The sequence below is a fragment of the Chanodichthys erythropterus genome, chromosome 4 (genome assembly GCF_024489055.1).
Source record: "Chanodichthys erythropterus isolate Z2021 chromosome 4, ASM2448905v1, whole genome shotgun sequence".
In the NCBI taxonomy this organism is placed as follows: Eukaryota; Metazoa; Chordata; class Actinopteri; order Cypriniformes; family Xenocyprididae; genus Chanodichthys; species Chanodichthys erythropterus.
The window spans coordinates 26,739,306-26,756,321 of NC_090224.1; the positions used below are offsets into that span (position 1 = coordinate 26,739,306).

Here is a 17,016-nt window from a genome sequence, read left to right on the forward strand (position 1 = left end):
GTCAAAATAACGCATTCATTTCGATTAATTAATCTTAGAAAAAATAACGTGTTAAAAAAAATAACGCAGATTAATCCATTCCGTATTGACCTTTGAACCTGGAGCCGGTCTAGCCACCATTCGATTGTAAAATGAAGGAGGGAGATGACTGCGGCACTGATGGACAGAACAAGCAGAGCTCCTCCCTCGTGCGCGCGAGCTCTCTTCTTCTTCAAAGTTAGCACTGTCTTTGCACTCTCTCTACCTCACACATAATATCTAAATCAACTGACACAATGGTAAAAGTTTTTTAGACCGAATCCATGTTTCACGAGGCACATTCGGAGTCAGAGAATGTTTTTCCTGAATAACCGCTGGGAGTGAATAGTGCTCAAAAGAACGTCACCTCATCTTCTCTGACAGGCGCCCTTGCACGTGCAGCTGACAAAAAGAAAATCCTATCCAGTGGTGAAGTGTTTTCCGTGTTGACAAATCTTTTGCGATGTCCTAATGACAGTCGCGATTCGCACGCAACGCGTCAACGTCCGCTAATGTCCAATTCGCGACCTAATGACTCATTTGAACAGATTCATGACAACAACTGATCTGTCCACACGTTCTGTAATGAATCATTTACTTGAACAACTCTGAAATGAGAACATAAGTGTGCTTACCCAATTTAGCAAGAGTGGTTAGTAAAATTAGCCTTAATAATCCACAATATTTTCAGGTTATTTAAATGACAATGTGTAGTAAATTAGGCCTACCTATAAAATCAGTTAGTTTAGACTGGAGTGAGGTGAAACCAGAACAAAGCAAGTTGTTGTTAGCTAGGTGCATTCAATTGTATATGGTAGAAAATTATATTATTCGTTAATATAACTTCTAAATGCTACTTTTTAATACTTTTCAGGTTTAGCAAAAAAAAAGCATCTTCTCTTACAAAGCTATAAAATCACTTTTATTTTATTTTTTTTGCAAAGAGGGCAAGAAAGAATTACAGTGAGAGTGACGGATACTTTATTGTCAGTATCGGGCTCGCAGATCACGTGGGTAGGGCACTTTTTACTGTTTGTGTGGATGACCATGTCTGTCACCACCGAAGACCATTTTTGACCCAGGAAAAACCCTGCATTGATTCATCTGAATTGAAATATTTAATACTTTCACAGCAAAAATTATGTATGCGATTAATTTAGATTAATTAATCACAGAGTATGTAATTAATTAGATTAAAATTTTTAATCGATTGACAGCCCTAATATATATATATATTTTTTTTTTATTTTTTTGGGGACGGTTGCAAATAAATAAAAATAACATGGGCTCTGCTATGTTCTCTTTGGGGAGTAAGCTGGCTTTCTCCAAATTAATTATTTTTGGGGTAGATCTGAAGCCGCTGCTCTGTTGCAAGCTAGCCCTTTGCTGGCCACCTTGTTAGCCACCTCAGATTAGAGTAGTTTGTGTCCTTTTTTTACAAACTATTTTTTTTTTTTTTTTGTACTGAGATAAGCGCTTGACTTCAGATAGATTAAATGTCCTGCGTCGGCCCTCGGGGCCGCCTGACATTTGTTACCTGGTTAGCATCACTCCTACATTATCTAGGATAGATAAGGTTTTAATGGAGTTTTGAACTGCCACCTCAGCGGTTTCAGCTAGTGATTATGCCTCCTCTCCTTGTTGAGAGTTATTCTGTGAGGCTGCTGCTCTGTTGAGCGCCAGGTAGATCTATGCTTTGGGCTGGCCCTCATTAGGGCCACTTTGGTAGCTGACCTAGTGTCCTAGTGCCTAGGAATTTTTGGGCAGTCTGCTATGCATTTCTGCCTTTGGTGCATCACTAGCACTGGCCTCCTCTCAGTGAGAGTTGTTCGGCCAAGGCCCGTCCTCTCCTGCAGTGGGGTTCTTTAATGCAATCTGGTGTAGAGGCAGAATAGGCGGTTTAGGTCTTTTTCTTTGCAAATAGAAATATTTGCTCTTTGTTTTGGCCCTGCTTTTCAGAAGCTAGTTACTGTTAGACCCTTGCCTGACTCTTCTAAGCCCATTCAAGCGTTGGGTTGATCTTGTGTGGCTGTTTCTGGAAAACAGGCCCCCATTCCCCTAGGGCTGAGCGCAGATACTGTTTGCGTTTGGAGTCGGTATGGTATGCCTTCACCCTGTAGCATTCTCAGGGTCATGTGAACCGTACTCCCTTGTTAAATACAAGGTTTTATATGAGTCCTCTGCTTATAGCTCTGGTTTTTGTCTGCCCTTCACCGTTCAGGTTGAGCAGTATTTGACCTTCATTTCAGGCTGATCATTTAGTACGCTCCCTTGTAGCCCGAGCATTGCCATGAGCTGACGCCGGTGTTCGTCTGGAGTAGTCGGCCCAGATTTTATCAGATAGTAGGCCTTAGCAGGCCTCTCTGTGGTGAGCCCTCATCATTGTGGATGTGGTAGCAATAAGACATCTTCTGAATAGTTGGCCCTAGTAGGCCTCCTTGTGAGTTGTCACCAGCACTTTGTGTCTTGCGACAACTAGCAGAGGCATTTTGCAGGTAGCCAGGCTCTGGTTAGATAGCCCCAGTCTCCTGGGGATTGTTTAGCAGGTAGCTACACTTGCTGTTAGACAAGCAGGCCTTAACAGGCCTCTTGCGAGTGAGTCCCTAGTAGTGTTTGCCCCAGTAGTGTTAAGTAGACTAAACCAGCAGTTGTGGCCTCAGCAGGCCCCAGCAGGCGAGTCCCCTATGGGTATTTAGAGCAACGTCTTGCTATCAGGTTGTTGGCCTTAGACGGTCCTCCTTGGAGATGTGCTCCATCAATGTTGCTGCATTTAGCCATGTTGAACTGGCTGCCAGGTAGCTGGCCCTAGTGGGCCACCTTGGAGGCTAGTTCCTAGCAGTATGGGTTCTCTGGTAGAAGCGCATAGGTTTGCTTTCAGATAGTAGGCCTTAACAGGCCTCTCTATGGCGAGCCCCCTGCCGAGCATTCCCCTCACGGGGATCCCCAATTTTTAGAGTGCACGGCCACCTTAGCACCTTGAAACATAGGTGCTTTGTAGATCCTAGGATTGAGCAGATATACTCCCCTCGATTGCAAGGGTCGATATCGTTTTGCTGAGTCCTGCTCTCCAGGATGCCCGTCTCTAAGATCCAGTCTGAGTTGGTTACAGCCCTTTTGCAGTCCCTCTTTCTGGATGTCTGTTCATGTAACTTCTGCATCGGAGACTCTGTTTCTTTAGATACAGACAGGTGGTAGGCAGATTAAGTTACTAGTACAGCTAGTAACAGGGTCAGCCTCCCTGGCGGTATTCAGGGTGACCGTGTCCCCTGAGAAGTGACTGGCTAGGGGTCCCACGTTCCCTTAGAGAAACCCCTTCTGTATGAAGTAAAATGTTGTGGAGAAGAGGGCATGCGCCGAGTGCTTCATGCCCTTTCTACAATCTGTATCCATGGTAAAAAGAGTGCTTTTGCCGTTTCTAATTCCATGTGTATGGTAAGAGCATGCGCAGAGTGCTTTGTGCTCTTTTTAAAATCCATGTGTCTGGTGAGAGCACACACTGAATGCTTTGTGCCCTTTCTGATCTGTTGGTTCCAGGCCTTTGTGCGGCCCCTTTTAGGCCTATAGCTGAGGCTTTGATGGCTGGGAGCGCTGTCACTGACAGCCCAGATGTGACCCGCAGGGTGAGTGGGTCTGGCGTTTCATTTGAAATTGCTGGATTCTGACAGTTGTCACTGCCACTGCGTTGGCATGCACTCCCCTCAGCATGGCGGCGTGGGTATATCGTTCCCCTAGCGTATTTTTATGCAGCGTTGAGTTCCCTTTCGAAAGGGAATGTCTCAGGTTACGCTTGTAACCATGGTTCCCTGAGAACAGGGAACAAGATGCTGTGTCTCTTTGCCATGCATCGTGCCCACTTGCTGACAGTCCCTTCAGATGATAAGTGGATGACATGTTATCTGGGCACCCCTTATATACTATCGGGTTGCATTGTGATGATGTCATGGGCTGTTGCCGGTCAATATGATAGTGTCGAGATTGGATATGTGTTTCAGACACCGGTTCACGCCGCAGAGGCATTCCCCTAGCGTGTTTTACGCAGCGTCTCATTCCCTGTTCTCAGGGAACCATGGTTACATGCATAACCTGAGACGTTTGAATTGACTTGTGAATTGTGAATAAAGTCCAGTTAAAGTACTCTTTGTGAGGTCATTCATTTTTATTTATTATTATTTTTATGTGTCTGTTTTCTCCACAGAGGCGTCTATCCTAAGCTATGATGGCAGTATGTATATGAAGGTGGTGATGCCAATGGTAATACATACAGAAGCAGAGGACGTGTCTCTGCGGTTTATGTCGCAGCGTGCCTTTGGCCTGTTGATGGCTGCCACATCACGTGAGTCTGCAGACACACTACGACTAGAGCTGGACAGCGGCCGTGTCAAACTGACCGTCAATTTAGGTATTGTATACTGCTATATTTGACATTCTCTCTCTGTACCATTCTCTCTTCCTCAGTCGTCCGTTATTTATTATATTTGCAAGTTACTGGATGTTATCATCTCTCTAACACTACAACTAAACTGTTATTGTTTTGTTGATCTGCATGGATTGCTCCTGTTTGTTTTTCATTCTTTTGCTTTGTCTGCGGGTGATGTGGACAAACAAGCTCTCTCATCACTGTCTCACGTAACCTCTGACCTCATGATCGAAGCAACACATCTGCGCCAGTCATTCTTACACACATGCTCATTGATTTACTTGCATTGGAGAAATAATGGTTTAAAAATCAGACTAATTTGATTATTTAAAATTGCATGTAATAAAAGCATTTATATTAGGAATGGGTGGTATAGTTACACTCTATTACTCTATCTACTCTATCTGTCTGTCTATATATTTGTCATTATAACAATACATCGTAATAAACAACAAAATGTACCTATATGCATTGGGGTCGAAAATAAATTATTGTATTTTGCTTTTTTAAATTTTGCTACTGAGCTTTATATAAGAGAAGATTATATTATAATTCTAAAATCTCAGTCTTGACACAAGGAGTGGATGCGAAGCTGGCCTGTTGGCACAGACAAGAAATTGAATGACCAAATAAAAAAAACATTGTAAAGCCATAGCATATATATATATATATATATATATATATATATATATATATATATATATATATATATATATATACTGTATTTAAATACTGTATATCACCCAGCCCTAAATTATATGCTTTGGACAGGACTGTCTCTTTGTGATACTTTTATATATTTGTGTCTGCTGTTTTCTTAGGGTAAGTTGGTTTTAACAGATGCATATCTTATGTATAACAATTTTTGTCATGTTATCAGGAATATATGTACCCATTCCCATCCCACGTTCTTAACAGCATTTATCATGCCTTGTTTAAAGATGGTACTCACCCCTTCAATGGCCTTTAGCCTGCGGCCCTGTAAGCAAACAGCCCGAGACCAGAGCATCCAGCACACCTGCAGCCTGCACACCTGCACAAAACACACACACACACACACACACACACACACACACACACACACACACACACACACACACACACACACAGTAATTTCTACTAACATCCACCCGTTTGCACACCATGTCTCAAGAAAGGGCCAGATTATCCATGTCTGAAATATTTTGCAACATCAAAATTAATAGTAAATTCGATTCATTCAATTAGTTTCAGTTTCAATGCTAAAATTTGTCATTTTCCATTCATGCATTTAGCTTAAATCACAACCAGAACATTCAGTATCATTTGCACTAGTTTAGTATGTTGTCCTAATTGAAATGACTGTCTGTTATTTATTTACTTATATATTTATTTTTTATGAAGAACATGCTACAAGTTTGTGTGGCGCTGGTGCTTTTTGGACCGAGGCTGTTTGCTCCCACTTTTCTGTTGCGGTTGACGGCACATGATTAAAAATAGCCATATGGATTCCATCCCGGATAACGGTTTCAATTATTGTAAAAAAAAATATGTGACATTCTTACAGTTTGTTACCAATAATTTGGATGATAATTAACAAAAAGAAAGATAAAGAATACCCAGGTTGATGAATCCATTTGGCTTAGAGCAGGCAGCCATTTTAAATGGATTACTATATGGATGCTCAAAATGGGAGACAAAAAGAACAATATTTAGATAGCCGAAATGTTTTTGTAGAAATCATCTTTAAGAATGCTTTACTTATAGCTGTGTCTGCATGTTAAACTGGTATAGGAGAAAAGTATTTTAAAAATAATATAAATGTACACATTTAACATAGATACCATGGATCAAATTGGCAAAAATGGGTTATATAAAAAAATCCAGAATGCTCAAACAGCTCTTGGAAATTAGTCCAAAATGGCCGCTGCTTCATGTGCTCGTCCCCGGAAGGTGGTCTTTCTGTTGTTGGATGTCTGCAGCTATATCCTTGAAGGACGCGATTTCATCTGTCACTTGTTCTTCCCCATCTAGACTGTGGCAGGATAAACTGTAACACCAGTAAGTCTTTACTCAGTTTGTTCTACATACTCTTTTCTTACCCTGTTGGAATTTTTTATTTTTAATTTATTTATTTATTTTTTTAGATGAATGCTATAAGAAACACAGTCCTTAAGGTCCGTTCACACCAATAACGATAACTATAAAGATGACTATAATGATAACTATATTTGCGTTCACACCAACGAACCGTAAGCTGCGGTTTCAAAGTCTGTACAACATGTCATTGAACATATTTTAGCTGTTCTTGTTGCATTTACACGGCTTTAACCAGCAGATTTAATCAGCATGCTATGTTTTGAGTATACTCTAATTTTATGTTACACTGTTTGCTAGTCTGGAATAATGATCTCATCTCTGTTAGTACTTCTCACCATTCGTTCCAAGGGTTTGGCCGATTATTTTCCAAATTTTCATTTTAAATGTGCAAGCCTTTGTATCCGAATGGATTCTGTTTGGCTGTCAGTGTATATTTCTCTATATCATTAGCGTTATAGCTGTGGTGTGAAGTCTGCTATTTTATTTAGAATGATTTTAGGACCATATTTGTACTGTTATTTTAATAGTTATCGTTGTTGGTGTGAAAGCTAATGAAATAAAGTATTAGCAAACGTTTTAAACAGTGGTGCTAACCTACCCTACCACTTAAATGTTTGGACTCAATCTTAGTCATTCTTTATTATCTATCACTTTATTACCATAGTTTAGATAAATTGTAATGTTATCAAAGCTATGATTTAACACTAATAGAAGTATGGCAAAGTGTTAAATAAATCTAAATAAAACTATCTTATATTTGAATTTCTTCAGTCAGCTTCAACGCTTAAAGTTTCTTGAAATTTTAAATTTCAGTTTTAGTGTCTTAAGGTGTTTCTGAAACTGCTCCCACTCACTGAGGCGCTATTTCCCAAAATCCAACTCAGAGAGGACTGAGAGAGCATGCAAGAGATCAAGAGTAGCGAGCAGCTTTCTTATTTCTGCTTTAACATTTATTTCAAACTTGTTTGTATTAATCCTACTTGATTAAAACCTTACAATATAGAAATTAAATTCAAATTAAATGAAATTATATAAATAAGGTTTAAGTTTATTTTATATTGTTTATTATTATTAAAATATATTATTTAGACATTAACTAAATTTTGTGTGTTTTACTACCAGCCAAGTTATACTCTCTCTCTCTCTCTCTCTGTGAAAATTTGAAAAATGCTTCCAGAATCAAGGAAGCAATATGCGGGCAGTCATTGCAGCACTCCACTAAACAACAGTTTGATAGTTTTTGTTCTGTTTGAATCAAAATAGTGTTCCTCAAGGGGTGCCAAGGATTGTGGCCTCAGAGCATCAAATATTTCATTTAATTGCATCCAAATCTCAGGACATCTCATTGAAGACATTTGTGAACTATTAAAGGATTAGTTCACTTGAGAATTAAAATTTCCTGACAATTTACTCACCCCCCATGTCATCCAAGATGTTTGTCTTTCTTTCTTCAGTCAAAAAGAAATTAAGTTTCAGTGCAGCTTCAAAGGGCTCTACTCGATCCCAGCCGAGGAAGAAGGGTCTTATCTAGTGAAATGATCAGTCATTTTTTAAACAAATACAACAACAACAAAAAAACAGTATACTTTTTACCCACAAACGCTCGACTTGCTCCGCGATACGGCACGCATTATGTAATCACGTAGGAAAGGTCACGATCAAGTCTTTACAAAGCAATCGTGCAAAGAATAAGTCAAATGACCTTTACAAAAAAAGGTAAAACAATGATGTTGGATGATTTTGAAGTTGGTGGAGAAAATGAGATGGAGTTTTTCACCCTACCGTGGTACTTCTGCCTATGTCACTTGTGACCTTTCCAACATACGTAATGCGTATTACTACCAGCCAAGTGTTTTACTAATTTTTGTTAACTCACAACACTGTAAGGAAGAGATGATAATTTAGTGAATGATTTAAAAATATTTGTTAATCACCTGTAGGTAGCGAATGTAAACATAACGGTCGCCTGAGGGCACTTTAGCGACCTTTATCATCTCACAAAACGCTGCTCGGGAGAATTTCTAGAACAAAAAATAGTTTACTAAGAATAATAAATACTAAATATAAATAAAATGATATATACTTGTTAATGTGTTTATTCAGATTTTAATTATATTTAATGATTATGAACACAGCTAGTAATATACAATCAGTGAAACCAAAAAGCTGGCATGGAGGTATGTATAATTACAATATAAAGTCATTATGATTTTAAAGCCTAAGCCTTTAGATAATAGGGTTTTTAAGGATATGAGAAAGATAAATGTGTAAAGTCCAAACTTTTGATTGGTAGTGTACATCTTCGTCCATGTTTTATCCTGTTAAATTGTTAAAATGTAAGCATTTTTAAATATTGCAGTTTTAAAGATTTTTTTTTTTTATTACTCTTCTAGAAAATATAACTGCTCTTACTCATCTAAAAGTCTCTGGTTCCTCATCCTCTTCTTTAGCAGAGATTTGTGAGGTTTTTTTATTTTTATTTTTTTGTCTTTTCCTGCTGTGACAATAGAGCAATGTGACAGTTTTCTCCATAAAGAAATTAATTTTAATCAAATTAATACAAACCTACCATAAGCTCTGAGGTTTTGTACAAAGTATATATAAACATGTATTGATTTCAGCTTCAACAATTCAGCAATCAGATTATTGTTTACATTGAAACGGTGAAAAAAAATGTGGCTCAGCTGTGATGGTTTACTTCCATAAAGAGTTGAAAAATTCATAATCAAGTTAGTATTTCTACCCCCTTAATCAATCACTTAATTAGTCAATAGTTTTTATAGCAATCTTTCAAATAAATATTACATTTTACTGTCTCATAATATATATATATATGTACAATCTTGCACCTTTGACTTTTCTTATTTTCAAATGCTTTATTTAATTGTATTTATTTATTTTCTAATCAAATGTTGTAACGATTATTTTGGAGCTGCTTAGTTTGGCTAATGACATGACACAACTGTTGTTCTCTCTCTCTCTCTCTCTCTCTCTCTCTCTCTCTCTCTCTGTGAAAATTTGAAAAATGCTTCCAGAATCAAGGAAGCAATATGCGGGCAGTCATTGCAGCACTCCACTAAACAACAGTTTGATAGTTTTTGTTCTGTTTGAATCAAAATAGTGTTCCTCAAGGGGTGCCAAGGATTGTGGCCTCAGAGCATCAAATATTTCATTTAATTGCATCCAAATCTCAGGACATCTCATTGAAGACATTTGTGAACTATTAAAGGATTAGTTCACTTGAGAATTAAAATTTCCTGACAATTTACTCACCCCCCATGTCATCCAAGATGTTTGTCTTTCTTTCTTCAGTCAAAAAGAAATTAAGTTTCAGTGCAGCTTCAAAGGGCTCTACTCGATCCCAGCCGAGGAAGAAGGGTCTTATCTAGTGAAATGATCAGTCATTTTTTAAACAAATACAACAACAACAAAAAAACAGTATACTTTTTACCCACAAACGCTCGACTTGCTCCGCGATGCGGCACGCATTATGTAATCACGTAGGAAAGGTCACGATCAAGTCTTTACAAAGCAATCGTGCAAAGAATAAGTCAAATGACCTTTACAAAAAAAGGTAAAACAATGATGTTGGATGATTTTGAAGTTGGTGGAGAAAATGAGATGGAGTTTTTCAACCTACCGTGGTACTTCTGCCTATGTCACTTGTGACCTTTCCAACATACGTAATGCGTAGTGCATTGTAGAGCAAGTTCAAGACGAGCATTTGTGGCTAAAAAGTATACAATTTTTGTTTTTGTTTTTTTTTAGAAAATGACTGATCGTTTCGCTAGATAAGACCCTTATTTTTCAGCTGTGATTGTGTAGAGCCTTTTGAAGCTGCATTGAAACTACAATTTGGACCTTCAACCCGTTGGTAACTGTTGAAGTCCACTATATGGAGAAAAATGAATTTTTTCCTCAAAAACCTTAATCACTTTTCGACTGAAGACAGACATTTTGGATGACACGGGGGTGAGTAAATTATCAGGAAATTTTAATTCTGAACTAATCCTTTAAGAATGATTGTTTAAATCAAAAGCATACTTGACATTTAAATGGATGTCAGTCCCAGAAATCTCTGTGAATTGATTTAAGTGTATATATATATATATATATATATATATATATATATATATATATATATATATATATATATATATATATATATATATATATATATATATTAAAAAAATCATTCAGAAATTACAAACAACTATGATTGGCCCATCATGAAAATCATTAGAAAAGTAGCAGGTAACACCACATGACCCTGCTGTCAGTTGACAAGTCTGTTGACATGACACAGGGAAGAGTTAAAATAGGACAGTTGTAATTTAGATCCATCATACCTGATAGGAACACAAAACTTGGAGCCTGTTTATACAAAGGGATGTATGTTGTTAACACGATAATAATGCAATATATTTAACACAATTAAATACATTTTACATGATTATATTTATTCAACACAGAAATATCTAATTTATTGAAATATAAGTAGCAGCACAGGTGTCTGTCTTCAAAACACACACCAAATACGGCTGTGGCTGAAGGGTAAATGTAGGGTAAAGACTTTGTATTTCTCTATAAATGACAGAGAGAGGTAAATTTGTTAAATTAAAGTAATTTGCTGTCTTAGTGTAATTTAATTAGTGTCAAGTGTTACATCACCATCAACCTTAAATTAACTTAAATAAAAAAAAATAATAATAATAAAAAAAAAGTCCTTAAGGTCCGTTCACACCAATGACGATAACTATAAAGATGACTATAATGATAACTATATTTGCATTCACACCAACGAACTATAAGCTGCAGTTTCAAAGTCTGTACAACATGTCATTGAACATATGTTTGCTGTTCTTGTTGCATTTACACTGCTTTAACCAGCAGATTTAATCAGCATGCTATGTTTTGAGTATACTCTAATTTTATGTTACACTGTTTGCTAGTCTGGCATAATGATCTCATCTCTGTTAATACTTCTCACCATTCGTTCCAAGGGTTTGGCTGATTGTTTTCCAAATTTTCATTTTAAATGTTCAAGCCCTTGAATCCGAATGGATTCTGTTAGGCTGTCAGTGTTTTATTGTTCAACAGCTAGGAAAAAAAAAAAATTCAGAATGTGATCCCAACGATATATTTCTCTTTATCATTACAGTTATAGCTGTGGTGTGAAGTCTGCTATTTTATTTAGAACGATTTTAGGACCATACTTGTGTGTGTATATATATATATATATATATATATATATATATATATATATATACAGTGGGTACGGAAAGTATTCAGACCCCCTTAAATTTTTCAGTCTTTGTTATATTGCAGCCATTTACTAAAATAATTTAAGTTATTTTTTTTCCTCATTTCCTCATATCGACTGATATTGACAGAAAAACACAGAATTGTTGACATTTTCGCAGATTTATTAAAAAAGAAAAACTGAAATATCACATGGTCCTAAGTATTCAGACCCTTTGCTCAGTATTTAGTAGAAGCACCCTTTTGATCTAATACAGACATGAGTCTTTTTGGGAAAGATGCAACAAGTTTTTCACACCTGGATTTGGGGATCCTCTGCCATTCCTCCTTGCAGATCCTCTCCAGTTCAGTCAGGTTGGATGGTAAATGTTGGTGGACAGCCATTTTTAGGTCTCTCCAGAGATACTCAATTGGGTTTAAGTCAGGGCTCTGGCTGGGCCATTCAAGAACAGTCACAGAGTTGTTGTGAAGCCACTCCTTCGTTATTTTAGCTGTGTGATTAAGGTCATTGTCTTGTTGGAAGGTAAACCTTCAGCACAGTTTGAGGTCCTGAGCACTCTGGAGAAGGTTTTCATTCAGGATATCCCTGTACTTGGCCGCATTCATATTTCCCTCGATTGCAACCAATCGTCCTGTCCCTGCAGCTGAAAAACATCCCCACAGCATGATGCTGCCACCACCATGGTTCACTGTTGGGACTGTATTGGACAGGTGATGAGCAGTGCCTGGTTTTCTCCACATATACCACTTAGAATTAAGGCTCATCAGACCAGAGAATCTTATTTCTCACCATCTTGGCAAACTCAATGCGGGCTTTCATGTGTCTTGCACTGAGGAGAGGCTTTCGTCGGGCCACTCTGCGATAAAGCACCGACTGGTGGAGGGCTGCAGTGATGGTTGACTTTCTACAACTTTCTCCCATCTCCTGACTGCATCTCTGGAGCTCAGCCACAGTGATCTTTTGGTTCTTCTTTACCTCTCTCACCAAGGCTCTTCTCCCCTGATAGCTCAGTTTGGCCGGATGGCCGGCTCTAGGAAGGGTTCTGGTCATCCCAAGCTTCTTCCATTTAAGGATTATGGAGGCCACTGTGCTCTTAGGAACCTTAAGTGCAGCAGAATTTTTTTTGTAACCTTGGCCTTGCCACAATTCTGTCTCTGAGCTCTTCAGGCAGTTCCTTTGACCTCATGATTCTCATTTGCTCTGACATGCACTGTGAGCTGTAAGGTCTTATATAGACAGGTGTGTGGCTTTCCTAATCAAGTCCAGTCAGTATAATCAAACACAGCTGGACTCAAATGAAGGTGTAGAACCATCTCAAGGATGATCAGAAGAAATGGACAGCACCTGAGTTAAATATATGAGTGTCACAGCAAAGGGTCTGAATACTTAGGACCATGTGATAATTCAGTTTTTCTTTTTTAATAAATCTGCGAAAATGTCAACAATTCTGTGTTTTTCTGTCAATATGGGGTGCTGTGTGTACAATAATGAGGAAAATTGAACTTATGATTTTAGCAAATGGCTGCAATATAACAAAGAGTGAAAAATTTAAGAAGGTCTGAATACTTTCCGTACCCACTGTAGATATATATATAGACTGTGCTTTAAACTAATTTTACTCTTTTCTTTATTAGTTAATTTTAATGAGTGTACCCTTAAAAAAATAATGTTTGGAGTTGATTACTAGCACATACCGTATAGGGCATATAGCATCACAGATTACTAGCATACTAGTATTACTTAACATTTCTGCATTATGAATATGATGTTCTAAACATACCTCAGCAATACTTTAAATTTGTTTCATGCTTTGGCCTTTTTCTGAGTAACAGCAGTTTAAATAGTTGATTAAATACTAGGAACTGAATAGTTGGCTCTTTCTCAATGTACCACAATTAAAATATCTTTGTGGTCTATCATCCATATAACAGAAGTTTGACAATGCAAACCAAACGATTTTTTTTTCCTCACATACGAGTGTGTGACCTTTACACACGGTATGCTTATTAAAATTGTAAGAAGCCAGACATTTGATCTGCAGTTCTAGTGTGTGTAAACTAACTGGCACACATCATTCTCAGGTAAAGGACCAGAGACATTGTATGCTGGCCAGAAAGTGAACGACAATGATTGGCACTCGGTCAGAGTGATGCGCCGTGGTAAAAACCTCAGACTCATGGTGGATGATGATGTGGCAGAAGGTACGAAAGCAGTATAAACTTTACAGACCATAAGTATCTGCCCCCTATATAATGCATTAATCCAACACTTACTAATCACTTTACCGAGACCCTGAACTCTTCTTTCACAGGTCAGATGAATGGTGACCACACTCGGCTGGAGTTCAGTAACATTGAGAGCGGAATTCTGACAGAACGGCGCTTTGCCTCTACGGCTCCATCCAACTTCATTGGTCACTTGCAAGGACTGAAATTCAACGGCCTCCTCTACATTGACATGTGCAAGAATGGTGACATCGAATTCTGTGAGCTAAATGCTCGTTTCGGCATGCGCTCCATTGTGGCCGATCCTGTTACCTTCAAGACCAAAGGAAGCTATCTGGGTCTTGCTACGCTCCAGGCATATAGCACCATGCACCTCTTCTTTCAGTTCAAAACCACCTCGGGTGATGGATTCATTCTCTTCAACAGTGGAGATGGGAATGATTTTATTGCAGTGGAGCTTGTCAAAGGGTGAGTGGAAGAAGAGGGTTAAAAGTACAGAATTTCCAGACAACCCAGTTTTTACTTGCTGGCTATTTTGTTGAGGTTGACAGGTAAGGCTGGGAATTGATCCCATAAAGAATCCATTCTGAGGAGTTGGGAGTAACTCAGGCCGAGACATGTCCACCGAGACATGGCTAAAAGTGTGTTCATAATCTCAATCTAGATTATCAAACTACTACATAGCCCAGAAGACCTTGAGCAGTTAATGTTGAGGAATTTGATTCATTCCAATGATGCAAATCTTTTGAATATGTTCACTGAAAAGATTTGTTCATATTGGTTGGCTGATTCATTCATTGAGTTTTGCTGTAATTTACATCATTACACAAGTAGGTGGAACAGCTAGGAGTGGGTATTTTGTTTCATCTTAGTGAAACAAGTCTTTTAAATCTGTCCAACAAACAGATTCGTTCACACCAATAAGTGGCGACCAGTGAGTGAGAGAGTCATAATATTGATGACAAAAAAGATGACCAAAATGCCATAACAGCACTGATTTAAAACACCCGGAACAATTTGTGCCAGGAACTTTGTTTTCCCTCCGCTGCTGTCTGTGTTTCCATTGTGGTCTAAAGTACCGTGAAGATTAAGCAAATTAGTTCAGTGAGGTAGGACTGTGTGTGACTTTCCAGCTACTGCTGGATTTCATCTTCTGCATATAAGCTTAATAAAGCCTGAACCTTATCGTTGGTCCATCGGTCGATTCAAATTCCATTGTTGATTCGAATAGCAAACAATGCTTACTGCATGCACTGCAACAGACTTTTAAAAATGGTGGTTAAAATAAAATGCTGCATGTAGTCAACCAATCAAACTGTTGCGTGAACTCAGCCAATCAGCATCTTTAGCACCCAAGTCCCATCCCCAAAAGTTCCACAAATTTGAAAAAGTACTACCTCTCAAGCAAGGACTTTCCAAGGGGGAATTTTTTACCCGGAACTTCATTTAGACCCTGGTCCCTGCAGTCGAAACACACAGAGTCGCTAGTTCCTGGGAAAAGTTCCTGCAGTGGAAATGCAGCTATAGATTTAAAAAACAATTTATCAACATGACTCTTGTGTCTTTGAAACAACATTTAAGTGAACACAAGATCACCATGCAAATGTTATATTACAGAGGATTTCACCTTAGCTTCCAGAGGGTTCTCAGACTTGTAATATAATATGTCAAAAAATCCTAAAATTGACATTAAAACTGATGAAAAATAACTCAAAACAGAATTGATTCCAAAAAGTTTGAAATCAGCCAACCCCATTAAGCTGTACTTTCAGCATAAATACTACTACAAACAGAGGTCTCAAAATAATATTTATCTATTACTGTTACCACATAGGTTATAATGTTATCTTTAAAATGTAATCATAGGACCAAGTTATAATGAGGAAAGAATCATCAAAAAGTAAAATTTACCTACATAATCTACATAAAATCAAATTGTCTTAATTTTTTTTATCTCTCCTATTATTCACGATTCAGCAGCAAACATTCTGAAGAAAAATAACTTCGATTTGTTTTGATAATCCTTCATCAAAATGTATTAAATTTGTATGCTTCTGAAACAACTTTTTTCTGTTGATATAAAGATATATACATATAAAATTGTGTTGCATAAGAAAATAATGTTGACCCAATAAAATCAAGCCCACTTTATTTAATCAAATCAAGTTTGGATAAAATCGAGTGCCACCCTTCATTATTTCTTGCTAAATATTTCACTTTGTTTTCTTCAGTGTAAGACGCTGTATAAGGCTGACACAATTCTTCCACAATAGACCATTTACCCATAGCAAATATTCTGTTATTAGCACTGCATGCTTAGTATAAAATAAAGTTATATGATAATAATAATAACAATACAACCAAATACTTGCTAGCTAGGAACACATTGGTGAATGTAGAATGGTTAGCCTTTTCCATCCAAATGCTTGATCCACAGCATCTGTTACCTATCCTCTAGCTTAACATAAACCCTCTTCCTCTTTAAAACAAGTGTCCACTCTCATGGTCATCTAATAGAGAGTCTCTCAGTTGATCATCTGAGTTTGCTTCAGTGTGTACTTGGGCTGAGTGTTCTTCAGTGAAGTGCACTTGGATGGATTTGGGACGTGGAGCTTAGTGTTTATGTTTATGTTTGTGTGTGTGTGTGTGTGTGTGTGTGTGTGTGTGTGTGTGTGTGTGTGTGTGTGTGTGTGTGTGTGTGTGTGTGTGTGTGTGTGTTTGTCAGGTATATCCACTATGTGTTTGACTTGGGAAATGGACCGAGTCTTCTGAAGGGGAACAGCGACAGTCCTCTTAACGACAACCAGTGGCACAATGTGGTGATCACTCGAGATGCCAGCAACACACACACGTTAAAGGTGGATGCCAAGTCTGTCAGCCAGGTGGTCAATGGAGCAAAAAATCTGGACCTGAAAGGTCAGCCACACAGATTCGCTTGACATTTTTGATTGTACGTTTGACATTTTATTTATATACATTATATATATATATATATATATATATATATATATATA

The 17,016-nt window shown here is 37.9% G+C and overlaps 1 protein-coding gene across 4 annotated transcripts in view; it reads left to right on the top strand.

Annotated features, from left to right (window-relative positions):
• Positions 1-17,016, top strand: part of nrxn3b (neurexin 3b) — a 605,102-nt gene that overhangs the window by 254,408 nt on the left and 333,678 nt on the right. For all 4 annotated transcript variants that reach the window (XM_067384646.1, XM_067384647.1, XM_067384648.1 and 1 more), the window contains 5 exons: positions 4,214-4,417; positions 6,449-6,475; positions 13,859-13,978; positions 14,089-14,470; positions 16,728-16,918. In XM_067384646.1, the coding sequence (XP_067240747.1) occupies positions 4,214-4,417; positions 6,449-6,475; positions 13,859-13,978; positions 14,089-14,470; positions 16,728-16,918 (924 nt within the window). The remainder of the gene's footprint in view (positions 1-4,213; positions 4,418-6,448; positions 6,476-13,858; positions 13,979-14,088; positions 14,471-16,727; positions 16,919-17,016) is intronic.